Source organism: Oncorhynchus gorbuscha, linkage group LG09, assembly GCF_021184085.1.
Source record: "Oncorhynchus gorbuscha isolate QuinsamMale2020 ecotype Even-year linkage group LG09, OgorEven_v1.0, whole genome shotgun sequence".
NCBI lineage: Eukaryota > Metazoa > Chordata > Actinopteri > Salmoniformes > Salmonidae > Oncorhynchus > Oncorhynchus gorbuscha.
In genome coordinates, this window is record NC_060181.1 from 10218641 (window position 1) to 10246633 (window position 27993).

At 47.0% G+C, this 27993-nt stretch overlaps 1 protein-coding gene across 14 annotated transcripts in view; it reads left to right on the forward strand.

Annotated features, from left to right (window-relative positions):
• Nucleotides 1–27993, forward strand: part of LOC124043153 (protein 4.1-like) — a 151647-nt gene that overhangs the window by 109352 nt on the left and 14302 nt on the right. For all 14 annotated transcript variants that reach the window (XM_046361390.1, XM_046361393.1, XM_046361394.1 and 11 more), the window contains one exon: nt 9091–9270. In XM_046361390.1, coding sequence (XP_046217346.1) covers nt 9091–9270 — 180 coding nt within the window. The remainder of the gene's footprint in view (nt 1–9090; nt 9271–27993) is intronic.

Below are 27993 nucleotides of genomic sequence, written 5' to 3' on the forward strand. Positions count from 1 at the left end.
GGTGTGACGCTACAAGCTTGGCACACCTGTATTCGGGGAGTTTATCCCATTCTTCTCTGTAGATCCTCTCAAGCTCTGTCAGGTTGGATGGGGAGAGTTGCTGCACAGCTATTTTCAGATCTCTCCAGAGATGTTCGATCGGGTTTAAGTCCGGGCTCTGCCTGGGCCACTCGAGGACATTCTGAGACTTGTCCCAAAGCCATTCCTGCGTTGTCTAGGCTGTGTGCTTAGGGTCGTTGTCCTGTTGGAAGGTGAACCTCTGCCCCAGTCTGAGGTCCTGAGCAGGTTGTCATCAAGGATCTCTCTGTACTTTGCTCCATTCATGTTTCCCTCGATGGTGCCAGGTTTCCTCCAGACGCTTGGCATTCAGGCTTCAGAAATTCAATCTTAGTTTCATCAGACCAGAGAATCTTGTTTCTGATGGTCTGAGTACTTTAAGTGCCTTTTGGCAAACTCCAAGTGGGCTGTAATGTGCTTTTTACTGAAGAGTGGCATCCGTCTGGCCACTCTACCATAAAGGCCTGATTTTTGTAGTGCTGCAGAGATGGTTGTCCTTCTGGAAGGTTCTCCCATCTCCTCAGAGGAACTCTGAAGCTCTGTCAGAGTGACCATCGGGTTCTTGGTCATTTCCCCCAAGGCCCTTCTCCCCCGATTGTTCAGTTTAGCCGGACGGCCAGCTGTAGGAAGAGTGGTTCCAAAATTCTTCCATTTAAGTATGATGGAGGCCACTGTGTTCTTGGGGACCTTCAATGCTGCAGAATGATGGAGGCCACTGTGTTCTTGGGGACCTTCAATGCTGCAGAATGATGGAGGCCACTGTGTTCTTGGGGACCTTCAACGCTGCACACATTTTTTGTGTACCCTTCCCGAGATCTGTGCCTCGTCACAATCCTGTCTCTGAGCTCTACGGACAATTCCTTCGACCTCATGGCTTGGTTTTTGCTCTGACATGCACTGTGGGACCTTATATAGACAGGTGTTTGCCTTTCCAAATCATGTCCAATCAATTGAATTTACCACAGGTGGACTCCAATCAAGTTGTAGAAACATCTCAAGGATGATCAATGAAAACAGGATGCACCTGAACTCAATTTCAAGTCTCATAGCAAAGAATACTTATGTAAATAAAGTATTTCTGCAAAAAATGTCTAAAACTGTTTTCGCTTTTTCATTATGGGCTATTGTGTGTAGATTGATGAGGAAAACAACTCATTTAATTAATTTTAGAGTAAAGGTGTAACGTAACAAAATGTTTATAAAGTCAAGGGGTCTGAATACTTTCTGAGTGCACCGTATGTATAGAGCAGGTTGAGTCAGACAGATAAAAGTTTTGGGCTTCAGTTACCGTGGGACCAGTTCACTGGCAGGGAGCCACATCGATGCTCTTTAGTGAAACATAACACTTCAATGTTCTCCCCATAGTTTTACCTCTCAGAGCTCCTTTCTACTCTCTGGCTCTGTTTCAAATGGCATGATATTCCCTATGTAGTGCACTTCTTTTGACCAGAACTCTATGGGACTCCCTTATGTACCCTGGTCTAAAGCTAGGGCTCTATATACAGATGTAGGATCTTAATTTGAGCCCGTTTGCAACAGCTGGAAAGTAATCCTTCAGCAATAGGATATGTGAATTATAACTTGGATTATAATTAATGGACATTTATTTTTTTGTAGGGGTTGATCAAAAATGTTTTACGAAAAATCGCCTTTTTAAACCTACACATTTTATTTTCCTGCAGTTCTCAGCAACAAAATAATGATCAAATTAAGATCCTAGGCAATGCAGATTCTGTTCAGAACAGATGTGGTTTATGAATAGTCATTAACCAAGAGAATCTAGTCTAATAGGTGCTGTATTTGATCTCTCTGATCACGATCCCAACATGTGCTAGATTGGTAATGGGAAATGACTCAATCACCTTCTGCACCATGGGTATGGACAGGCACGGATACTAGACGAAGATGGATTGTCTAAAGTTCAATCTACATAGGAGGGAGTAGAGTGGAGAGAACACAGGACAGCCTGTTGTTTGTCTATAGGACATCATGTGGTCTGGATGGGACTAAGGCCTGTTGTTTGTCTATAGGACATCATGTGGTCTGGATGGGACTAAGGCCAGTTGTTTGTCTATAGGACATCATGTGGTCTGGATGGACTAAGGCCTGTTGTCTGTCTGTAGGACATCATGTGGTCTGGATGGACTAAGGCCTGTTGTTTGTCTATAGGACATCATGTGGCCTGGATGGGACTAAGGCCTGTTGTTTGTCTATAGGACATCATGTGGTCTGGATGGACTAAGGCCTGTTGTCTGTCTGTAGGACATCATGTGGTCTGGATGGACTAAGGCCTGTTGTTTGTCTATAGGACATCATGTGGTCTGGATGGGACTAAGGCCTGTTTGTCTCTAGGACATCACGTGGTCTGGGTGGACTAAGGCCTGTTGTTTGTCTATAGGACATCATGTGGTCTGGATGGACTAAGGCCTGTTGTTTGTCTGTAGGACATCATGTGGTCTGGATGGACTAAGGCCTGTTGTCTGTCTGTAGGACATCATGTGGTCTGGATGGGACTAAGGCCTGTTTGTCTCTAGGACATCACGTGGTCTGGATGGGACTAAGGCCTGTTTGTCTCTAGGACATCACGTGGTCTGGATGGGACTAAGGCCTGTTGTTTGTCTATAGGACATCATGTGGTCTGGATGGGACTAAGGCCTGTTGTTTGTCTATAGGACATCATGTGGTATGGATGGGACTAAGGCCTGTTGTTTGTCTATAGGACATCATGTGGTCTGGATGGACTAAGGCCTGTTGTCTGTCTGTAGGACATCATGTGGTCTGGATGGGACTAAGGCCTGTTGTTTGTCTATAGGACATCATGTGGTCTGGATGGGACTAAGGCCTGTTGTTTGTCTATAGGACATCATGTGGTCTGGATGGGACTAAGGCCTGTTGTTTGTCTATAGGACATCATGTGGTCTGGATGGACTAAGGCCTGTTGTCTGTCTGTAGGACATCATGTGGTCTGGATGGACTAAGGCCTGTTGTTTGTCTATAGGACATCATGTGGCCTGGATGGGACTAAGGCCTGTTGTTTGTCTATAGGACATCATGTGGTCTGGATGGACTAAGGCCTGTTGTCTGTCTGTAGGACATCATGTGGTCTGGATGGACTAAGGCCTGTTGTTTGTCTATAGGACATCATGTGGTCTGGATGGGACTAAGGCCTGTTTGTCTCTAGGACATCACGTGGTCTGGGTGGACTAAGGCCTGTTGTTTGTCTATAGGACATCATGTGGTCTGGATGGACTAAGGCCTGTTGTTTGTCTGTAGGACATCATGTGGTCTGGATGGACTAAGGCCTGTTGTCTGTCTGTAGGACATCATGTGGTCTGGATGGGACTAAGGCCTGTTTGTCTCTAGGACATCACGTGGTCTGGATGGGACTAAGGCCTGTTTGTCTCTAGGACATCACGTGGTCTGGATGGGACTAAGGCCTGTTGTTTGTCTATAGGACATCATGTGGTCTGGATGGGACTAAGGCCTGTTGTTTGTCTATAGGACATCATGTGGTATGGATGGGACTAAGGCCTGTTGTTTGTCTATAGGACATCATGTGGTCTGGATGGACTAAGGCCTGTTGTCTGTCTGTAGGACATCATGTGGTCTGGATGGACTAAGGCCTGTTGTTTGTCTATAGGACATCATGTGGTCTGGATGGGACTAAGGCCTGTTGTCTGTCTATAGGACATCATGTGGTCTGGATGGACTAAGGCCTGTTGTTTGTCTATAGGACATCATGTGGTCTGGATGGACTAAGGCCTGTTGTCTGTCTGTAGGACATCATGTGGTCTGGATGGGACTAAGGCCTGTTTGTCTCTAGGACATCACGTGGTCTGGGTGGACTAAGGCCTGTTGTTTGTCTATAGGACATCATGTGGTCTGGATGGACTAAGGCCTGTTGTTTGTCTGTAGGACATCATGTGGTCTGGATGGGACTATGGCCTGTTTGTCTCTAGGACATCACGTGGTCTGGGTGGACTAAGGCCTGTTGTTTGTCTATAGGACATCATGTGGTCTGGATGGACTAAGGCCTGTTGTTTGTCTGTAGGACATCATGTGGTCTGGATGGACTAAGGCCTGTTGTCTGTCTGTAGGACATCATGTGGTCTGGATGGGACTAAGGCCTGTTTGTCTCTAGGACATCACGTGGTCTGGATGGGACTAAGGCCTGTTTGTCTCTAGGACATCACGTGGTCTGGATGGGACTTAGGCCTGTTGTTTGTCTATAGGACATCATGTGGTCTGGATGGACTAAGGCCTGTTGTTTGTCTCTAGGACATCATGTGGTCTGGATGGACTAAGGCCTGTTGTCTGTCTATAGGACATCATGTGGTCTGGATGGGACTAAGGCCTGTTGTCTGTCTCTAGGACATCATGTGGTCTGGATGGACTAAGGCCTGTTGTCTGTCTATAGGACATCATGTGGTCTGGATGGGACTAAGGCCTGTTGTCTGTCTGTAGGACATCATGTGGTCTGGATGGACTAAGGCCTGTTGTTTGTCTATAGGACATCATGTGGTCTGGATGGACTAAGGCCTGTTGTCTGTCTATAGGACATCATGTGGTCTGGATGGGACTAAGGCCTGTTGTTTGTCTCTAGGACATCATGTGGTCTGGATGGACTAAGGCCTGTTGTTTGTCTATAGGACATCATGTGGTCTGGATGGACTAAGGCCTGTTGTCTGTCTATAGGACATCACGTGGTCTGGATGGACTAAGGCCTGTTGTTTGTCTATAGGACATCATGTGGTCTGGATGGACTAAGGCCTGTTTGTCTATAGGACATCACGTGGTCTGGATGGACTAAGGCCTGTTTGTCTATAGGACATCATGTGGTCTGGATGGGACTAAGGCCTGTTTGTCTCTAGGACATCATGTGGTCTGGATGGACTAAGGCCTGTTTGTCTCTAGGACATCACGTGGTCTGGATGGACTAAGGCCTGTTTGTCTATAGGACATCATGTGGTCTGGATGGGACTAAGGCCTGTTTGTCTCTAGGACATCATGTGGTCTGGATGGACTAAGGCCTGTTGTTTGTCTATAGGACATCATGTGGTCTGGATGGACTAAGGCCTGTTTGTCTCTAGGACATCATGTGGTCTGGATGGACTAAGGCCTGTTTGTCTCTAGGACATCATGTGGTCTGGATGGACTAAGGCCTGTTTGTCTATAGGACATCATGTGGTCTGGATGGACTAAGGCCTGTTGTCTGTCTACAGGACATCATGTGGTCTGGATGGACTAAGGCCTGTTTGTCTCTAGGACATCATGTGGTCTGGATGGGACTAAGGCCTGTTTGTCTATAGGACATCATGTGGTCTGGATGGACTAAGACCTGTTGTCTGTCTATAGGACATCATGTGGTCTGGATGGGACTAAGGCCTGTTGTCTGTCTATAGGACATCATGTGGTCTGGATGGGACTAAGGCCTGTTGTCTGTCTATAGGACATCACGTGGTCTGGATGGACTAAGGCCTGTTGTCTGTCTATAGGACATCACGGGGTCTGGATGGACTAAGGCCTGTTGTTTGTCTGTAGGACATCATGTGGTCTGGATGGGACTAAGGCCTGTTTGTCTATAGGACATCATGTGGTCTGGATGGACTAAGGCCTGTTGTCTGTCTATAGGACATCATGTGGTCTGGATGGGACTAAGGCCTGTTGTCTGTCTATAGGACATCACGTGGTCTGGATGGACTAAGGCCTGTTGTCTGTCTATAGGACATCACGTGGTCTGGATGCACTAAGGCCTGTTGTTTGTCTGTAGGACATCATGTGGTCTGGATGGGACTAAGGCCTGTTTGTCTCTAGGACATCACGTGGTCTGGATGGACTAAGGCCTGTTTGTCTCTAGGACATCACGTGGTCTGGGTGGACTAAGGCCTGTTTGTCTCTAGGACATCATGTGGTCTGGATGGGACTAAGGCCTGTTGTTTGTCTCTAGGACATCACGTGGTCTGGTTGGACTAAGGCCTGTTGTTTGTCTCTAGGACATCACGTGGTCTGGGTGGACTAAGGCCTGTTGTCTGTCTCTAGGACATCACGTGGTCTGGGTGGACTAAGGCCTGTTGTCTGTCTCTAGGACATCATGTGGTCTGGGTGGACTAAGGCCTGTTGTCTGTCTCTAGGACATCATGTGGTCTGGATGGACTAAGACCTGTTAGAGCCTGTTGTTGTCATGTTGTCTGTCTCTAGGACATCACGTGGTCTGGATGGACTAAGGCCTGTTTGTCTCTAGGACATCATGTGGTCTGGATGGACTAAGGCCTGTTAGAGCCTGTTGTTGTCATGTTGTCTGTCTCTAGGACATCCACGTGGTCTGGATGGACTAAGGCCTGTTTGTCTCTAGGACATCATGTGGTCTGGGTGGACTAAGACCTGTTGTTTGTCTCTAGGACATCATGTGGTCTGGATGGACTAAGACCTGTTAGAGCCTGTTGTTGTCATGTTGTCTGTCTCTAGGACATCACGTGGTCTGGGTGGACTAAGACCTGTCTGTCTATAGGACATCATGTGGTCTGGGTGGACTAAGGCCTGTTTGTCTCTAGGACATCATGTGGTCTGGATGGGACTAAGGCCTGTTGTCTGTCTATAGGACATCATGTGGTCTGGGTGGACTAAGACCTGTTGTTTGTCTCTAGGACATCATGTGGTCTGGATGGACTAAGACCTGTTGTCTGTCTATAGGACATCATGTGGTCTGGGTGGACTAAGACCTGTTGTTTGTCTATAGGACATAATGTGGTGTGGGTGGACTAAGACCTGTTGTTTGTCTATAGGACATCATGTGGTCTGGATGGGACTAAGACCTGTTATAGCCTGTTGTTGTCATGTTGTCTGTCTATAGGACATCATGTGGTCTGGATGGACTAAGACCTGTTAGAGCCTGTTGTTGTCATGTTGTCTGTCTATAGGACATCATGTGGTCTGGATGGACTAAGACCTGTTGTCTGTCTATAGGACATCATGTGGTCTGGATGGACTAAGACCTGTTAGAGCCTGTTGTTGTCATGTTGTCTGTCTATAGGACATCATGTGGTCTGGGTGGACTAAGACCTGTTGTTTGTCTATAGGACATCATGTGGTCTGGGTGGACTAAGGCCTGTCTGTCTATAGGACATCATGTGGTCTGGGTGGATTAAGGCCTGTTGTCTGTCTATAGGACATCATGTGGTCTGGATGGACTAAGACCTGTTAGAGCCTGTTGTTGTCATGTTGTCTGTCTATAGGACATCATGTGGTCTGGGTGGACTAAGACCTGTTGTTTGTCTATAGGACATCATGTGGTCTGGGTGGACTAAGGCCTGTCTGTCTATAGGACATCATGTGGTCTGGGTGGACTAAGGCCTGTTAGAGCCTGTTGTTGTCATGTTGTCTGTCTATAGGACATCATGTGGTCTGGGTGGACTAAGGCCTGTCTGTCTATAGGACATCATGTGGTCTGGGTGGATTAAGGCCTGTTGTCTGTCTATAGGACATCATGTGGTCTGGATGGACTAAGACCTGTTAGAGCCTGTTGTTGTCATGTTGTCTGTCTATAGGACATCATGTGGTCTGGGTGGACTAAGACCTGTTGTTTGTCTGTAGGACATCATGTGGTCTGGGTGGACTAAGGCCTGTCTGTCTATAGGACATCATGTGGTCTGGGTGGACTAAGGCCTGTTGTCTGTCTATAGGACATCATGTGGTCTGGGTGGACTAAGGCCTGTCTGTCTATAGGACATCATGTGGTCTGGATGGACTAAGGCCTGTTGTTGTCATGTTGTCTGTCCTCTTTGAGAGGGGCAGGCCTGTTCCAACTTCCAACTACATTTAGTTTGATATGATAAGCAAATCATCAATCACGTTGCGTTCTGCTGAACTTGTAACTGTGTCATTACCAGTCATTTCCCCAAATAATGACATCCTTCCCCCTTCCTATCTGGGGGCTTCACCCTTTTGCCCTTCCTTGCTGTCTCTTTCTGCCTTCCTCTTAAACTATCCCCTCTGTCTCTACTTTATCTATCATGGACTTCTCCTCTGCTCCCTGTCTCTACTTTATCTATCATGGACTTCCCCTCTGCTCCCTGTCCCTACTTTATCTATCATGGACTTCCCCTCTGCTCCCTGTCCCTACTTTATCTATCATGGACTTCTCCTCTGCTCCCTGTCTCTACTTTATCTATCATGGACTTCTCCTCTGCTCCCTGTCTCTACTTTATCTATCATGGACTTCCCCTCTGCTCCCTGTCTCTACTTTATCTATCATGGACTTCTCCTCTGCTCCCTGTCTCTACTTTATCTATCATGGACTTCCCCTCTGCTCCCTGTCTCTACTTTATCTATCATGGACTTCTCCTCTGCTCCCTGTCTCTACTTTATCTATCATGGACTTCCCCTCTGCTCCCTGTCCCTACTTTATCTATCATGGACTTCTCCTCTGCTCCCTGTCCCTACTTTATCTATCATGGACTTCTCCTCTGCTCCCTGTCTCTCTTTTTCTTTCTCGCCCTCCCAATCTCTACCCCTCCTTTCTTTTTCGGCCTCCCAATCTCTACCCCTCCTTTATCTCTCTTCCCCCCCTCTCCCCACAATCCACCCCTCTCCACCTCCCACTCTCTCTCTTTCTCTCTCATCCCATCCCCCTCTGTCTCGCCCTCCCTCCCCTGTCCCTACACCCTCTCTTCACCCCTCCTACTCTCCCTCCCTTCTCTCTGTCCCTCCCTTTTCTCTCTACCCCTACTACTCTCCCTCCCTTCTCTCTGTCCCTCCCTTTTCTCTCTACCCCTCCTACTCTCCCTCCCCTCTCTCTGTCCCTCCCTTTTCTCTCTACCCCTCCTACTCTCCCTCCCCTCTCTCTGTCCCTCCCTTTTCTCTCTACCCCTCCTACTCTCCCTCCCCTCTCTGTCCCTCCCTTTTCTCTCTACCCCTCCTACTCTCTGTCCCTCCCTTTTCTCTCTACCCCTCCTACTCCCTCTCCCCCCTCTCTCCCCCTCCCTCCTCTCTCAACCCCTTCTACTCTCTGTCCCTCCCCCCTCTCCCTCCTCCCAGGACCTGGATAAGACCCAGGCAGAGATTATGCGTCACCACACCAGTATCAGTGAGCTGAAGAGAAGCTTCATGGAGTCTGTTCCGGAGCCGCGGCAGAGCGAGTGGGACAAACGCCTGTCCACCCACTCACCCTTCCGCACGGCCAGCATCAACGGACAGCTGCAGCCCGGCACTGACGGGGTGAGTCAAAACCAACAGAACTAAAAATTGAAGTCAATAGTGCCAAAATGGGTGACCTGGCTAGTGTACCAATGAGTTTACTAGTTAAATTGCCAGAGTTAAGGGCTCTAAGGCCCTTCTAGAGATTATTATATTCTGATAGAGTCAACAGAACAACAGAACAAGCAGTCTTGGTACAGAACAGAGAGACATAGTAGCCCATGGTACTCAGAGAGACAGAGGGGTCTTTATTCTCTCTAGCCCCACTTCTTATAGCACCACCAGGATTCCTGACAACAATAGGATGTTTTGAAGTGAAAGATGGTACTTTTGACTTGACTTTTTGCATTTGTTTTACCGACAATGAGGTTCTGTTCATGTGTTGACTTTCTTTGGGCAAATGTTATTGCTTTGATATTTTCTAATGGTTACTTTGATTTGCACATTAGTCATTAGTCCCAGTAGGGTTTACTGTGCTATTTTCTAATGGTTACTTTGATTTGCACATTAGTCATTAGTCCCAGTAGGGTTTACTGTGCTATTTTCTAATGGTTACTTTGATTTGCACATTAGTCATTAGTCCCAGTAGGGTTTACTGTGCTATTTTCTAATGGTTACTTTGATTTGCACATTAGTCATTAGTCCCAGTAGTCCCAAATCAATGTCTTATCACTAGTCTAGAGGACGCAATCCTCTCAGTTTCAGTTTTTGACACAAGTCAATGTCTACTAATCACTAGTCTAGAGGACGCAATCATCTCAGTTTCAGTTTTTGACACAAATCAATGTCTAATCACTAGTCTAGAGGACGCAATCATCTCAGTTTCAGTTTTTGACACAAGTCAATGTCTAATCACTAGTCTAGAGGACGCAATCATCTCAGTTTCAGTTTTTGACACAAGTCAATGTCTAATCACTAGTCTAGAGGACGCAATCATCTCAGTTTCAGTTTTTGACACAAGTCAATGTCTAATCACTAGTCTAGAGGACGCAATCATCTCAGTTTCAGTTTTTTGACACAAATCAATGTCTAATCACTAGTCTAGAGGACGCAATCATCTCAGTTTCAGTTTTTGACACAAATCAATGTCTAATCACTAGTCTAGAGGACGCAATCATCTCAGTTTCAGTTTTTGACACAAGTCAATGTCTAATCACTAGTCTAGAGGACGCAATCCTCTCAGTTTCAGTTTTTGACACAAATCAATGTCTAATCACTAGTCTAGAGGACGCAATCATCTCAGTTTCAGTTTTTGACACAAGTCAATGTCTAATCACTAGTCTAGAGGACGCAATCCTCTCAGTTTCAGTTTTTGACACAAGTCAATGTCTAATCACTAGTCTAGAGGACGCAATCCTCTCAGTTTCAGTTTTTGACACAAGTCAATGTCTTATCACTAGTCTAGAGGACGCAATCATCTCAGTTTCAGTTTTTGACACAAATCAATGTCTAATCACTAGTCTAGAGGACGCAATCATCTCAGTTTCAGTTTTGACACAAATCAATGTCTAATCACTAGTCTACAGGACGCAATCATCTCAGTTTCAGTTTTGACACAAATCAATGTCTAATCACTAGTCTAGAGGACGCAATCATCTCAGTTTCAGTTTTTGACACAAATCAATGTCTAATCACTAGTCTAGAGGACGCAATCATCTCAGTTTCAGTTTTTGACACAAATCAATGTCTAATCACTAGTCTAGAGGACGCAATCATCTCAGTTTCAGTTTTGACACAAATCAATGTCTAATCACCAGTCTAGAGGACGCAATCATCTCAGTTTCAGTTTTGACACAAATCAATGTCTAATCACTAGTCTAGAGGACGCAATCATCTCAGTTTCAGTTTTTGACACAAATCAATGTCTAATCACTAGTCTAGAGGACGCAATCATCTCAGTTTCAGTTTTTGACACAAATCAATGTCTAATCACTAGTCTAGAGGATGCAATCATCTCAGTTTCAGTTTTTGACACAAATCAATGTCTAATCACTAGTCTAGAGGACGCAATCATCTCAGTTTCAGTTTTGACACAAATCAATGTCTAATCACTAGTCTAGAGGACGCAATCATCTCAGTTTCAGTTTTGACACAAATCAATGTCTAATCACTAGTCTAGAGGACGCAATCATCTCAGTTTCAGTTTTTGACACAAATCAATGTCTAATCACTAGTCTAGAGGACGCAATCATCTCAGTTTCAGTTTTGACACAAATCAATGTCTAATCACTAGTCTAGAGGACGCAATCATCTCAGTTTCAGTTTTGACACAAATCAATGTCTAATCACTAGTCTAGAGGACGCAATCATCTCAGTTTCAGTTTTGACACAAATCAATGTCTAATCACTAGTCTAGATGACGCAATCATCTCAGTTTCAGTTTTGACACAAATCAATGTCTAATCACTAGTCTAGAGGACGCAATCATCTCAGTTTCAGTTTTGACACAAATCAATGTCTAATCACTAGTCTAGAGGACGCAATCATCTCAGTTTCAGTTTTGACACAAATCAATGTCTTATCACTAGTCTAGAGGACGCAATCATCTCAGTTTCAGTTTTTGACACAAATCAATGTCTAATCACTAGTCTAGAGGACGCAATCATCTCAGTTTCAGTTTTTGACACAAATCAATGTCTAATCACTAGTCTAGAGGACGCAATCATCTCAGTTTCAGTTTTTGACACAAATCAATGTCTTATCACTAGTCTAGAGGACGCAATCATCTCAGTTTCAGTTTTTGACACAAATCAATGTCTTATCACTAGTCTAGAGGACGCAATCATCTCAGTTTCAGTTTTTGACACAAATCAATGTCTTATCACTAGTCTAGAGGACGCAATCATCTCAGTTTCAGTTTTGACACAAATCAATGTCTAATCACTAGTCTAGAGGACGCAATCATCTCAGTTTCAGTTTTTGACACAAATCAATGTCTAATCACTAGTCTAGAGGACGCAACCATCTCAGTTTCAGTTTTTGACACAAATCAATGTCTAATCACTAGTCTAGAGGACGCAATCATCTCAGTTTCAGTTTTTGACACAAATCAATGTCTTATCACTAGTCTAGAGGACGCAATCATCTCAGTTTCAGTTTTTGACACAAATCAATGTCTTATCACTAGTCTAGAGGACGCAATCATCTCAGTTTCAGTTTTGACACAAATCAATGTCTTATCACTAGTCTAGAGGACGCAATCATCTCAGTTTCAGTTTTTGACACAAATCAATGTCTTATCACTAGTCTAGAGGACGCAATCATCTCAGTTTCAGTTTTTGACACAAATCAATGTCTTATCACTAGTCTAGAGGACGCAATCATCTCAGTTTCAGTTTTTGACACAAATCAATGTCTTATCACTAGTCTAGAGGACGCAATCATCTCAGTTTCAGTTTTTGACACAAATCAATGTCTAATCACTAGTCTAGAGGACGCAATCATCTCAGTTTCAGTTTTTTGACACAAGTCAATGTCCAGTTTCTAGAGAATGGCAGTCAAATTTCCCACTTTACAGGGCTGCTGTGCTGTGTTCATTTTAAATACGTCTTATATTTAGTTTCCTCATACTTGGTAGAGAGATATAGAGGATCTTTCATTCCCTAAGGATATACTGTGTACAGGGGGCATAGTCAGTAGAAGTGTTCATCAGTTCCTCATCTGTTCCTCTGTGTTTGTGGATCTCAGTGTGTACAATGGACGAAGTGCAGACTCTCGGAGTCTCTTTCCCTGTGTATATTCATGTGTGTGTGTGTGTGTGTGTGTGTGTGTGTGTGTGTGTGTGTGTGTGTGTGTGTGTGTGTGTGTGTGTGTGTGTGTGTGTGTGTGTGTGTGTGTGTGTGTGTGTGTGTGTGTGTGTGTGTGTGTGTGTGTGTGTGTGTGTGTGCAGGTGAGGACGGCCTCCCTATCACCTGCATACAGAGTAGTTGGTGGCGTATCAGAGATAAAGGTACTCTAATTCAGTCCTTACTGGCCGTACAGGGGCTGGTATATGTTGGGTTTGGCTGGGCTGGGTTGGGCTGAGCTGGGTTGGGTTGAGCTGGTTTGGGTTGAGTTGAGCTGGGTTGGGTTGGGCTGGGTTGGGCTGAGCTAGGTTGGGCTGAGCTGGGTTGGCCTGAGCTAGGTTGGGCTGAGCTACGTTGGGCTGGGTTGGGCTGAGCTGGGTTGGGTTGGGCTGAGCTGGGTTGGGTTGGGCTGAGCTGAGCTGGGTTGGGTTGGGCTGAGCTGGGTTGGGCTGGGCTGGGTTGGGTTGGGCTGAGATGGGTTGGGCTGAGCTGGGTTGGGCTGAGCTGGGTTGAGCTGGGCTGGGTTGGTCTGAGCTAGGCTGGGTTGGGTTGAGCTGGGTTGGGTTGGGCTGAGCTGGGTTGGGCTGGGTTGGGTTGGGCTGAGATGGGTTGGGTTGGGCTGAGCTGGGTTGGTCTGAGCTGAGCTGGGCTGGGTTGAGCTGGGTTGGGCTGAGCTGAGCTGGGTTGGGCTGAGCTGGGTTGGGTTGAGCTGGGTTGGGTTGGGCTGAGCTGGGTTGAGCTGGTTTGGGTTGGGCTGAGATGGGTTGGGTTGGGCTGAGCTGGGCTGGGTTGGTCTGAGCTGGGCTGGGTTGGGTTGAGCTGGGTTGGGCTGAGCTGGGCTGGGTTGGGTTGAGCTGGGTTGGGTTGGCTGAGCTGGGTTGGGTTGGCTGAGCTGGGTTGGGTTGGGCTGAGCTGGGTTGACCTGAGCTGGGTTGGGTTGGACTGGGTTGGGTTGGGCTGAGCTGGGTTGGGCTAAGCTGGGTTGAGCTGAGCTGGGTTGGGCTGAGCTGGGTTGAGCTGAGCTTGGTTGGGTTGGGCTGGGTTGGGCTGGGCTGCAGTAAGAGAACATTAGCTGGCGGTTCTTTACCAGCTAACAATAAAGAACAGGCCATGTTGTGTATGGCAGCTTTATGGACGCTGTGCATGGCTGCTGTATGGAGTCTGTGTGGCCGTGACCTTAAGCAAGGCAAGAGAATCAGCTGTCTATCTTCACCTACAGGACTGTACTCTCTCGGCCCCGCCCCCGGCCCCGCCCCCGCAGCCGTTGCGACTACCTTTACATGTGTCTACTTCCAAGCCACAGACCCTAATCTTTCCCAAACCCCGCCCCCTCACCACTGCCCCCGCTCCATGATTGGCTGCTGTCAACTTTGTCTTCCTGCTTTGATCTGCCAATCAAATCGCATGGCTGGGTTTGACCCGATAGTAGTGAAGCTGCATGACTCTGTGATGATGATGGTGATGATGATGATGGTGGTGTCTGACGTAGTGATGAGAGACTGAAAAACAAACAGCGACAACAACAACAGAACTGACCCCCTCCTCCTCCTCCTCCTCCTCCTCCTCCTCCTCCTCCTCCTCCTCCGCCTCTTCTTCCTCTCCCACTTCTTCCTCCTCCTCTTCTTCCTCTCCCTCCTCCTCCTCTCCCTCCTCTCACTCCTCCTCCTCTTCTTCTTCCTCTTCCTCCTCCGTCTCTTCTTCCTCTCCCTCCTCTTCCTCCTCCTCTTCTTCCTCTTCCTCCTCCTCTTCCTCCTCCTCTTCTTCCTCTTCCGCCTCCTATTCTTCCTCCTCCTCCTCTTCTTCCTCTCCCTCCTCCTCTTCTTCCTCTTCCGCCTCCGTCTCTTCTTCCTCTCCCTCCTCTTCCTCCTCCTCTTCTTCCTCTTCCTCTCCCTCCTCTTCCTCCTCCTCTTCTTCCTCTTCCGCCTCCTCTTCTTCCTCCTCCTCCTCTTCTTCCTCACCCTCCTCCTCCTCTTCCTCTCCCTCCTCTTGCTCATCCTCCTCTTCTTCATCTTCCTCCTCATCCTCCTCTTCCTCATCCTCATCTTTCCCCTTCTCCTGCCCTGCCTCATAGTCATATCCACTCCCTCCTCCTCCTCCGTATCCTCCACCACCTCCTCCACCGCCACGCCCTTCTCCTGAGGAGGATCCGGAGACCCAGAGAGGTGTTTGGGCCTTGGGTCACCGAACCTCACCGCTCCCTTCCCTTCGCTCCTCTACTGCCATGGGGCTGAAAATACAGTTTTACTCCCAGACTTGAAGCTGCCTCCAGCTACCTGGGTATTCTGCCTAGCCCAGACCCTTCTCCTGTCCTGCCTCCAGCTACCTGGGTATTCTGCCTAGCCCAGACCCTTCTCCTGTCCTGCCTCCAGCTACCTGGGTATTCTGCCTAGCCCAGACCCTTCTCCTGTCCTGTCTCCAGCTACCTGGGTATTCTGCCTAGCCCAGACCCTTCTCCTGTCCTGCCTCCAGCTACCTGGGTATTCTGCCTAGCCCAGACCCTTCTCCTGTCCTGCCTCCAGCTACCTGGGTATTCTGCCTAGCCCAGACCCTTCTCCTGTCCTGCCTCCAGCTACCTGGGTATTCTGCCTAGCCCAGACCCTTCTCCTGTCCTGTCTAAGTACCTGAAGACTCCTGCAGTATAATAAGCACTCCCATCAGAACATTGCTAAACTTTTACCCCCCCAAAAAAACTTTTCTTAACTTTCAATCTGTATTGAGTGGGCATGTTTATACGATAGGCCTCTGAATGGAGATGATCATCTTTAACAGGTTTTTGTCTAAAAGAGATGAAAAAAATACACCATTCTAGAATAAAAATACACCATTCTAGAATAAAAATACACCATTCTAGAATAAAAATACACCATTCTAGAATAAAAATACACCATTCTAGAATAAAAATACACCATTCTAGAATAAAAATACACCATTCTAGAATAAAAAAAATACACCATTCTAGAATAAAAAATACACCATTCTAGAATAAAAAATACACCATTCTAGAATAAAAACACACCATTCTAGAATAAAAATACACCATTCTAGAATAAAAAAATACACCATTCTAGAATAAAAATATACAATTCTAGAATAATACACTAGTCTGGGGATTTGACAAGCAGTCTCGTCTTTATGAAGACATTACCAACAAATCCCAAATATGATCCTGCCAAGTCTCGATAGACCTCAATTTGATAAACTCATCACTTTAAGGCAGGCTTGTTGACTGACTGACTATATAAGATTCAGTGAGGAGTAGATCTATGGTGGTTCTCCCCTAACGGTGTCTGATCCAAGACGTTGCACTGCCAAACAAACAGTTTGCACTAGCTAGCATTTTACCTACCAGAGAATGCCTTTATCCAATCTAACCCCAGCCATCCAATCTAACCCCAGCCATCCAATCTAACCCCAGCCACCCAATCTAACCCCAGCCACCCAATCTAACCCCAGCCATTCAATCTAAACCCAGCCATCCAATCTAACCCCAGCCATTCAATCTAACCCCAGCCACCCAATCTAACCCCAGCCATTCAATCTAACCCCAGCCACCCAATCTAACCCCAGCCATTCAATCTAACCCCAGCCACCCAATCTAAACCCAGCCATTCAATCTAACCCCAGCCATTCAATCTAACCCCAGCCATTCAATCTAACCCCAGCCACCCAATCTAAACCCAGCCATTCAATCTAACCCCAGCCATTCAATCTAACCCCAGCCACCCAATCTAACCCCAGCCATTCAATCTAACCCCAGCCATTCAATCTAACCCCAGCCATTCAATCTAAACCCAGCCATTCAATCTAACCCCAGCCACCCAATCTAAACCCAGCCATTCAATCTAACCCCAGCCATTCAATCTAACCCCAGCCATTCAATCTAACCCCAGCCACCCAATCTAACCCCTGCAAGATGGGGGTACAAGCAAAGCCCCATAAAACCTCTCCAGCCCCAGAACTGCTGCTACCACCACTGCCCTGGAGGTTGGTCCGGCCTGGTCAGACCACCCTGGACCCTGACCTTCATTGCCTAGAGCCGGAGATCCTGAGTCAGGCTGAAGCTCAGTGATGGGACCTACCACTCACTACTATCAAAGGTCACTCACTACTGCCACCACTGCCTCCCCTTCTGCCCTCACTTCAACAGTAGATCATTTCATTACAGCATCACATACCACCACTCTCCTGCTCCTCCACCTCCCTCCCCTTGTCCCCCCATCCCGTCCCCTCCTCCACCTCCCTCCCCTTGTCCCCCCATCCCTTCCCCTCCTCCACCTCCCTCCCCTTGTCCCCCCATCCCTTCCCCTCCTCCACCTCCCTCCCCTTGTCCCCCATCCCTTCCCCTCCTCCACCTCCCTCCCCTTGTCCCCCCATCCCTTCCCCTCCTCCACCTCCCTCCCCTTGTCCCCCATCCCGTCCCCTCCTCCACCTCCCTCCCCTTGTCCCCATCCCTTCCCCTCCTCCACCTCCCTCCCCTTGTCCCCCCCATCCCGTCCCCTCCTCCCCCTCCCTCCCCTTGTCCCCCCCCATCCCGTCCCCTCCTCCACCTCCCTCCCCTTGTCCCCCCATCCCTTCCCCTCCTCCACCTCCCTCCCCTTGTCCCCCCATCCCGTCCCCTCCTCCACCTCCCTCCCCTTGTCCCCCATCCCTTCCCCTCCTCCACCTCCCTCCCCTTGTCCCCCATCCCTTCCCCTCCTCCACCTCCCTCCCCTTGTCCCCCATCCCGTCCCCTCCTCCACCTCCCTCCCCTTGTCCCCCCATCCCTTCCCCTCCTCCACCTCTCTCCCCTTGTCCCCCCCCGTCCCCTCCTCCACCTCCCTCCCCTTGTCCCCCCATCCTGTCCCCTCCTCCACCTCCCTCCCCTTGTCCCCCCATCCCGTCCCCTCCTCCACCTCCCTCCCCTTGTCCCCCCATCCCTTCCCCTCCTCCACCTCCCTCCCCTTGTCTCCCTGTCCCTTCCCATCCTCCCCTTGTCCCCCATCCCTTCCCCTCCTCCACCTCCCTCCCCTTGTCTCCCTGTCCCTTCCCCTCCTCCACCTCCCTCCCCTTGTCTCCCTGTCCCTTCCCCTCCTCCACCTCCCTCCCCTTGTCTCCCTGTCCCTTCCCATCCTCCCCTTGTCCCCCCATCCCTTCCCCTCCTCCACCTCCCTCCCCTTGTCTCCCTGTCCCTTCCCATCCTCCCCTACTCCCTGCCTGTCTGTTGGCCATTCCCCCACATGTCTGTTCATTGTTTTCTGTCTCTCTTGGTCTCCCGTTGCTGAACACAGCGAGGGAAGCGTCCTCTGTTTGAATACCAGGTAAAATTACTGAGACAGCAACAGCAGGCCTCCTCGCCCTCCGGGGGACCACCACTCCTCAGACACCACTATCTACAGGAGGAAGAAGATTATACTTCTGAGGAGGACGAGGCTCGGGGCCGGGGGAACAGGAAGAGGGTCTCTATCGAAATGCCTGAGGAAGAGCAGGAGGAGGAGGATAACAGGGTCAATGGGCCCTCAGCCTGCCAGTTGTACCCAGCCATGCTCCAGCTTCAACCGTCCCATGTCTCCTTCTCTCTCCTATCTGGACTGCTGGTCATGTTTCTCACTCTGTGTTGGCTGGTGTTTATCTGACTGGCCGGTCCGGTGGACAGAGAGAGAGAGCCCTCTACTGAAATGAACCACCCAGTGACTGGCCGGTCCGGTGGACAGAGAGAGAGAGCCCTCTACTGAAATGAACCACCCAGTGACTGGCCGGTCCGGTGGACAGAGAGAGAGAGAGCCCTCTACTGAAATGAACCACCCAGTGACTGGCCGGTCCGGTGGACAGAGAGAGAGAGCCCTCTACTGAAATGAACCACCCAGTCAAGTATCCTTGTTTAAGGACAGAGACAGAATTCTCTTCTGTCTTCTATTCTGTGTTCCGTCATCTGACTCCAACACACAAAGACAGACAGACAGACAGACAGACAGACAGACAGACAGACAGACAGACAGACAGACAGACAGACAGACAGACAGACAGACAGACAGACAGACAGACAGACAGACAGACAGACACAAACCCCTATTGAACATCACACTGAGTTAAATACCAGGTTATTTTGCATTGAGGACAATGGCGTTGTTGTCCTTGCCAGCACTTTTTTTCCCAGGAAGTGTTGAGAGCTGTATTTGGCCTTGCGTCCTTGACTTATATCCAGACTTCTAGGATCTTATGCAACTTTTACTTACAATATTCCATGGTGAAAAGAAAACAAAATACATCCAGTGTTACTAACCAACTTTGTTTGCCACACGGACTCTTCACTGCTTGTGTTTAGCCTGTTTTTGACTACTGTTTATTCTGTCCACAGAATCTTAAACTTACACTTAAGTTGACGCCATACGATGAAAAATGCATCATAGCGGCTGTATGTCTGTATTTTGAAAGTGATATATCTCGAAAACTTGATTGCTGACACGCAAAACATTTTGGGATTATATCAACAGTGGACTAATGAAACAAATACCAAAATATCGCTTTTCGGGGGTGGACTTTTCCTTTAAGCCAAATTTTTACCTTAAGTCTCTCGTTTTTCGGGGGCTTTTCCTTTCGGTGGAAGTTAGCGTTCATCCCTTAGTGTTTCAATCAATCAGTGTAGTGCAGTGTCTCCTGGACAGCTCTGCTGTATGGCATGAGATTATTTCAATCTATGGCCAGCCGTACCTCCAACAGCCTGTGAGATTTGTATTGCTGATCTTGGATCAGGTACCGACCTCTTATTCATGATGATTTAAAAGGCGAGACTGACCCTAGATCAGTACTCCTGCTCTGAGATGCTACAGCAGAGAGCTAATGTTTGTCTGCCACTGAGCTGCATCGGCTCTCGTCTATGTTGATGTTTTTCTAGGCAAGAGCAGACGGGACAGACAGGATAGACAGGATAGATGGGATAGATGGGATAGACGGGACAGACAGGATAGACAGGATAGATGGGATAGACGGGACAGACAGCACAGACAGGATAGATGGGATAGACGGGACAGACAGGATAGATGGGATAGACGGGACAGACGGGACAGACGGGATAGACAGGATAGATGGGACAGACAGGATAGACAGCACAGACAGGATAGACGGGACAGACAAGATAGACGGGATAGGCGGGACAGACAGGACAGATGGGATAGACGGGACAGACAGGATAGACGGGATAGATGGGACAGACGGGATAGACAGGACAGACAGGATAGACAGGACAGACAGGATAGACGGGACAGACAAGACAGACGGGATAGACAGGACAGACAGGATAGACGGGACAGACAGGATAGATGGGACAGACAAGACAGACGGGATAGACAGGACAGACGGGATAGACAGGACAGACAGGATAGACAGGACAGACGGGACAGACAAGACAGACAGGATAGACAGGACAGACAGGATAGACAGGACAGACAGGATAGACGGGATAGACAGGACAGACGGGATAGACAGGATAGACGGGATAGACAGGATAGACGGGACAGACAGGATAGACAGGACAGACAGGATAGACAGGACAGACAGGTTAGATGGGACATACAAGACAGACGGGATAGACAGGACAGACAGGATAGACAGGACAGACAGGATAGATGGGACAGACAAGACAGATGGGATAGACAGGACAGACGGGACAGACAGGATAGACGGGACAGACAGGACAGACAGGATAGATGGGACAGACAAGACAGACGGGATAGACAGGACAGACGGGATAGACAGGACAGACAGGATAGACGGGATAGACAGGACAGACAGGATAGATGGGATAGACGGGACATACAGGATAGACGGTACAGACAAGACAGACAGGACAGACAGGATAGACAGGACAGACAGGATAGACAGGACAGACATGATAGACAGGATAGACGGGATAGACAGGACAGACGGGATAGACAGGATAGACGGGACAGACAGGATAGACAGGATAGACAGGACAGACAGGATAGACAGGACAGACAGGATAGACAGGACAGACAGGTTAGATGGGACATACAAGACAGACGGGATAGACAGGACAGACGGGACAGACAGGACAGACAGGATAGATGGGACAGACAAGACAGACGGGATAGACAGGACAGACGGGACAGACAGGATAGACGGGACAGACGGGATAGACAGGATAGACAGGATAGATGGGATAGACGGGACAGACAGGATAGATGGGATAGACGGGATAGACAGGATAGATGGGACAGACAGGATAGACGGCACAGACAGGATAGACGGGACAGACAAGATAGACGGGATAGGCGGGACAGACAGGACAGACGGAATAGATGGGATAGACGGGATAGACAAGACAGACAGGATAGACAGGACAGACAGGACAGACAGGATAGACGGGATAGATGGGACAGACGGGACAGACAGGACAGACGGAATAGATGGGATAGACGGGATAGACAAGACAGACAGGATAGACAGGACAGACAGGATAGACGGGACAGACAGGATAGACGGGACAGACAGGATAGACAGGATAGACGGGACAGACAGGATAGACAGGACAGACAGGTTAGATGGGACATACAAGACAGACGGGATAGACAGGACAGATGGGACAGACAGGATAGACAGGACAGACAGGATAGATGTGACAGACAAGACAGACGGGATAGACAGGACAGACAGGATAGACAGGACAGACAGGATAGATGGGACAGACGGGACAGACAGGATAGACGGGATAGACAGGACAAACGGGACAGACAGGATAGACAGGATAGACGGGACAGACGGGATAGACAGGATAGATGGGATAGACGGGATAGACAGGACAGACAGGACAGACAGGATAGACAGGATAGACGGGACAGACAGGATAGACAGGATAGATGGGATAGACAGGATAGACGGGACAGACAGGATAGACGGGATAGACAGGATAGATGGGACAGACAGGATAGACAGCACAGACAGGATAGACAGCACAGACAGGATAGACAGCACAGACAAGATAGACGGGATAGGCGGGACAGACAGGATAGACAGGACAGACAGGATAGACAGGACAGACGGGACAGACAGGATAGATGGGACAGACAGGATAGATGGGACAGACAGGATAGACAGGACAGACGGGATAGACGGGACAGACAAGCTAGACGGGATAGATGGGACAGACAGGATAGATGGGACAGACAGGACAGACAGGATAGACGGGACAGACAGGATAGACGGGATAGATGGGACAGACGGGATAGATGGGACAGACAGGATAGATGGGACAGACAGGATAGACAGGATAGATGGGATAGACGGGACAGACAGGATAGATGGGATAGACGGGATAGATGGGACAGACAGGATAGACAGCACAGACAGGATAGACGGGACAGACAAGATAGACGGGATAGGCGGGACAGACAGGACAGACGGAATAGATGGGATAGCTGGGATAGACGGGATAGACAAGACAGACAGGATAGACAGGACAGACAGGATAGACAGGATAGACAGGACAGACAGGATAGACAGGATAGACGGGACAGACAGGATAGATGGGATAGACGGGACAGACAGGATAGATGGGACAGACGGGATAGACAGGACAGACAGGATAGACGGGACAGACAGGACAGACAGGATAGATGGGACAGACAAGACAGACGGGATAGACAGGACAGACGGGATAGACAGGATAGACGGGATAGACGGGACGGACAGGATAGACAGGACAGACAGGATAGATGGGACAGACGGGATAGACAGGACAGATGGGATAGACGGGACAGACAGGATAGACGGGACAGACAAGACAGACAGGATAGACAGGATAGACGGGATAGACAGGACAGACGGGATAGACAGGATAGACGGGACAGACAGGATAGACAGGACAGACAGGTTAGATGGGACATACAAGACAGACGGGACAGATGGGACAGACAGGATAGACAGGACAGACAGGACAGACAGGATAGATGTGACAGACAAGACAGACGGGATAGACAGGACAGACGGGACAGACAGGATAGACAGGACAGACAGGATAGATGGGACAGACGGGACAGACAGGATAGACGGGATAGACAGGACAAACGGGACAGACAGGATAGACAGGATAGACGGGACAGACGGGATAGACAGGATAGATGGGATAGACGGGATAGACAGGACAGACAGGATAGACAGGACAGACAGGATAGACAGGATAGACGGGACAGACAGGATAGATGGGATAGATGGGATAGACAGTATAGACGGGACAGACAGGATAGACGGGATAGACAGGATAGATGGGACAGACAGGATAGACAGCACAGACAGGATAGACAGCACAGACAGGATAGACGGGACAGACAAGATAGACGGGATAGGCGGGACAGACAGGATAGACAGGACAGACAGGATAGACAGGACAGACGGGACAGACAGGATAGATGGGACAGACAGGATAGACAGGACAGACGGGATAGACGGGACAGACAAGCTAGACGGGATAGATGGGACAGACAGGATAGATGGGACAGACAGGACAGACAGGATAGACGGGACAGACAGGATAGACGGGACAGACAGGATAGATGGGACAGACAGGATAGACGGGATAGATGGGACAGACAGGATAGATGGGACAGACAGGACAGACAGGATAGACAGGATAGACAGGACAGACAGGATAGATGGGACAGACAGGATAGACGGGATAGATGGGACAGACAGGATAGACAGGACAGACAGGATAGACAGGACAGACGGGATAGACAGGACAGACAGGACAGACAGGATAGACAGGATAGACAGGATAGACGGGACAGACAGGACAGACAGGACAGACGGGATAGACAGGACAGACAGGATAGACAGGACAGACAGGATAGACAGGACAGACAGGATAGACAGGACAGACAGGACAGACAGGACAGACAGGATAGACATGATAGACGGGATAGACAGGACAGACAGGACAGACGGGATAGACATGATAGACGGGACAGACGGGACAGACGCGTTGTATTTAAGAGAAGAACCCATGACTTATTACTATCCTCACCATAGGGCGCTCATGTAACTGAAGTGACCTTTAAACCCATGTTGCTGTTGTTGCACTCATAAAGGCAAGGGGATGCATTCCAAATACCACCTATTCTCTATATAGTGCCCTACTTTTGAAAAGTAGTGCACTAAATATGGAATACGGTGCCATTTGGGATGCAGATATGGTATACTTGGTGTACTTGTTTACCTGACTGACATCACTACCGGTAACCAAAAAGGAACACTGGTTGCTAAGCATTCCATTACTGTTGATGGTTGCCTGACACTTTGTCATCTGCTTGCTTTAAATCAAGAGAGAGAGAGAGAGACCAGAGAGAGAGAGAGAGACCAGAGAGAGAGACCAGAGAGAGAGACCAGAGAGAGAGAGAGAGAGAGAGACCAGAGAGAGAGAGAGAGACCAGAGAGACCAGAGAGAAAGATAAATTGAGAAAGTGTCTTCTGTCCAGAAAAGATGGTGCTTTATTTTTCAAACTGATTTAAACCACGATAATACGTAACAACGACATCTATCAACCCACTTGCTGATTACTCATCCAACTAGGTGAGTTTGGATTGAAGATACTGTAGGTGTCAATGCTTGACTAGTTTAGAGAATTTTGGAATGTCTTCCTATATGAAATACCACCACTCATGGACTGAGTCTAAAGCCATTGAAATGCTATTTGAGATGTGTACTCTCCACGGTCTGTCTTGATCCTGGCTAGTCCTTACAGCACAGTTACACTGTTAGAAATACTATGGAAAAGTATTGTTTACCAATGGAGTGGTGGTGGAAGTGTATTCAATAACTGTGTGCATGTGAGTACATGTCCTGTTCCTGTATTAGTTCCTCGCTGTATGAGTTCCTCTTCCTGTATTAGTTCCTCTTCCTGTATTAGTTCCTGTTGCTGTATTCGTTCCTGTTCCTGTATTAGTTCCTCTTCCTGTATTAGTTCCTGTTGCTGTATTCGTTCCTGTTCCTGTATTAGTTCCTCTTCCTGTATTAGTTCCTGTTGCTGTATTCGTTCCTGTTCCTGTATTAGTTCCTCTTCCTGTATTAGTTCCTGTTGCTGTACTCATTCCTGTTCCTGTATTAGTTCCTTGCTGTATTAGTTCCTCTTCCTGTATTAGTTCCTGTATTAGTTCCTGTTCCTGTATTAGTTAGTATTTATGTATTAGTTCCTGTTCCTGTATTAGTTAGTATTTGCGTATTAGTTCCTGTTCCTGTATTAGTTCCTGTTCCTGTATTTGTGTATTAGTTCCTGTTTCTGTATTTGTTCCTGTTCCTGTATTAGTTCATGTTCCTGTATTAGTTCCTGTTCCTGTATTAGTTCCTGTTCCTGTATTAGTTAGTGTTTGTGTATTAGTTCGTGTTTGCGTATTAGTTCCTGTTCCTGTATTAGTTAGTGTTTGTGTATTAGTTCCTGTTCCTGTATTAGTTCCTGTTCCTGTATTAGTTAGTGTTTGTGTATTAGTTCCTGTTCCTGTATTAGTTAGTGTTTGCGTATTAGTTCCTGTTCCTGTATTAGTTCCTGTTCCTGTATTAGTTCCTGTTCCTGTATTAGTTAGTGTTTGTGTATTAGTTCCTGTTCCTGTATTAGTTAGTGTTTGTATTAGTTCCTGTTCCTGTATTAGTTCCTGTTCCTGTTTAGTTCCTGTTCCTGTATTAGTTAGTGTTTATGTATTAGTTCCAGTTCCTGTATTAGTTCCTGTTCCTGTATTAGTTCCTGTTCCTGTATTAGTTCCTGTTCCTGTATTAGTTCCTGTTCCTGTATTAGTTAGTGTTTGTGTATTAGTTCCTGTTCCTGTATTAGTTAGTGTTTGTGTATTAGTTCCTGTTCCTGTATTAGTTAGTGTTTGCGTATTAGTTCCTGTTCCTGTATTAGTTCCTGTTCCTGTATTAGTTCCTGTTCCTGTATTAGTTCCTGTTCCTGTATTAGTTAGTGTTTATGTATTAGTTCCAGTTCCTGTATTAGTTAGTATTTGCGTATTAGTTCCTGTTCCTGTATTAGTTAGTGTTTATGTATTAGTTCCAGTTCCTGTATTAGTTAGTATTTGCATATTAGTTCCTGTTCCTGTATTAGTTAGTGTTTATGTATTAGTTCCTGTTCCTGTATTAGTTCCTGTTCCTGTATTTGTGTATTAGTTCCTGTTCCTGTATTAGTTCCTGTTCCTGTATTTGTGTATTAGTTCCTGTTTCTGTATTTGTTCCTGTTCCTGTATTAGTTCATGTTCCTGTATTAGTTCCTGTTCCTGTATTAGTTCCTGTTCCTGTATTAGTTAGTGTTTGTGTATTAGTTCGTGTTTGCGTATTAGTCCCTGTTCCTGTATTAGTTCCTGTTCCTGTATTAGTTAGTGTTTGTGTATTAGTTCCTGTTCCTGTATTAGTTCCTGTTCCTGTATTAGTTAGTGTTTGTGTATTAGTTCCTGTTCCTGTATTAGTTAGTGTTTGCGTATTAGTTCCTGTTCCTGTATTAGTTCCTGTTCCTGTATTAGTTCCTGTTCCTGTATTAGTTAGTGTTTGCGTATTAGTTCCTGTTCCTGTATTAGTTCCTGTTCCTGTATTAGTTCCTGTTCCTGTATTAGTTAGTGTTTGTGTATTAGTTCCTGTTCCTGTATTAGTTAGTGTTTATGTATTAGTTCCAGTTCCTGTATTAGTTAGTATTTGCGTATTAGTTCCTGTTCCTGTATTCGTGTATTAGTTCCTGTTCCTGTATTAGTTCCTGTTCCTGTATTTGATCATGTTCCTGTATATGTTCCTGTTCCTGTATTAGTTCCTGTTCCTGTATTAGTTCCTGTTCCTGTATTTGTGTATTAGTTCCTGTTTCTGTATTAGTTCCTGTTCCTGTATTTGATCATGTTCCTGTATATGTTCCTGTATTAGTTCCTGTTCCTGTATTAGTTAGTGATTGTGTATTTGTTTCTGTTCCTGTATTAGTTAGTGTTTCTGTAATAGTTCCTGTTCCTGAATTAGTTCCTGTTCCTGTATTTGTTCCTGTTCCTTTATTAGTTCCTGTTCCTTTATTAGTTAGTATTTGCGTATTTGTTCCTGTTCCTGTATTAGTTCCTGTTCATGTATTTGTTCCTGTTCCTTTATTAGTTCCTGTTCCTTTATTAGTTCCTGTTCCTGTATTAGTTCCTGTTCCTGTATTAGTTAGTGTTTGTGTATTAGTTCCTGTTCCTGTATTAGTTAGTATTTGCGTATTAGTTCCAGTTCCTGTATTAGTTCCTGCTCTTGTATATGTTCCTGTTCCTTGATTAGTTCCTGTTCCGTAATACTTCCTGTTCCTGTATTAGTTTCTGTTTCTGTATTAGTTTCTGTATTACTTACTGTTTGTGTATTAGTTCCTGTTCCTGTATTAGTTAGTATTTGCATATTAGTTCCAGTTCCTGTATTAGTTCCTGTTCCTGTATTTGTGTATTAGTTCCTGTTCCTGTATTTGATCATGTTCCTGTATTAGTTCCTGTTCCTGTATTAGTTCCTGTTCCTGTATTAGTTAGTGTTTGTGTATTAGTTCCTGTATTAGTTCCTGTTCCTGTATTAGTTAGTGTTTGTGTATTAGTTCCTGTTTCTGTATTAGTTCCAGTTCCTGTATTAGTTCCTGTTCCTCTATTAGTTCCTGTTCCTCTATTAGTTCCTGTTCCTGTATTAGTTCCTGTTCCTGTGTTATTTCCTGTTCATGTATTAGTTCATGTTCCTGTATTTGTGTATTAGTTCCTGTTCCTGTATTTGTTCCTGTTCATGTATTAGTTCATGTTCCTGTATTAGTTCCTGTTCCTGTATTAGTTTCTGTTTCTGTATTAGTTTCTGTATTACTTATTGTTTGTGTATTAGTTCATGTTCCTGTATTAGTTAGTGTTTGTGTATTAGTTCCTGTTTCTGTATTAGTTCCAGTTCCTGTATTAGTTCCTGTTCCTCTATTAGTTCCCGTTCCTCTATTAGTTCCTGTTCCTGTAGTAG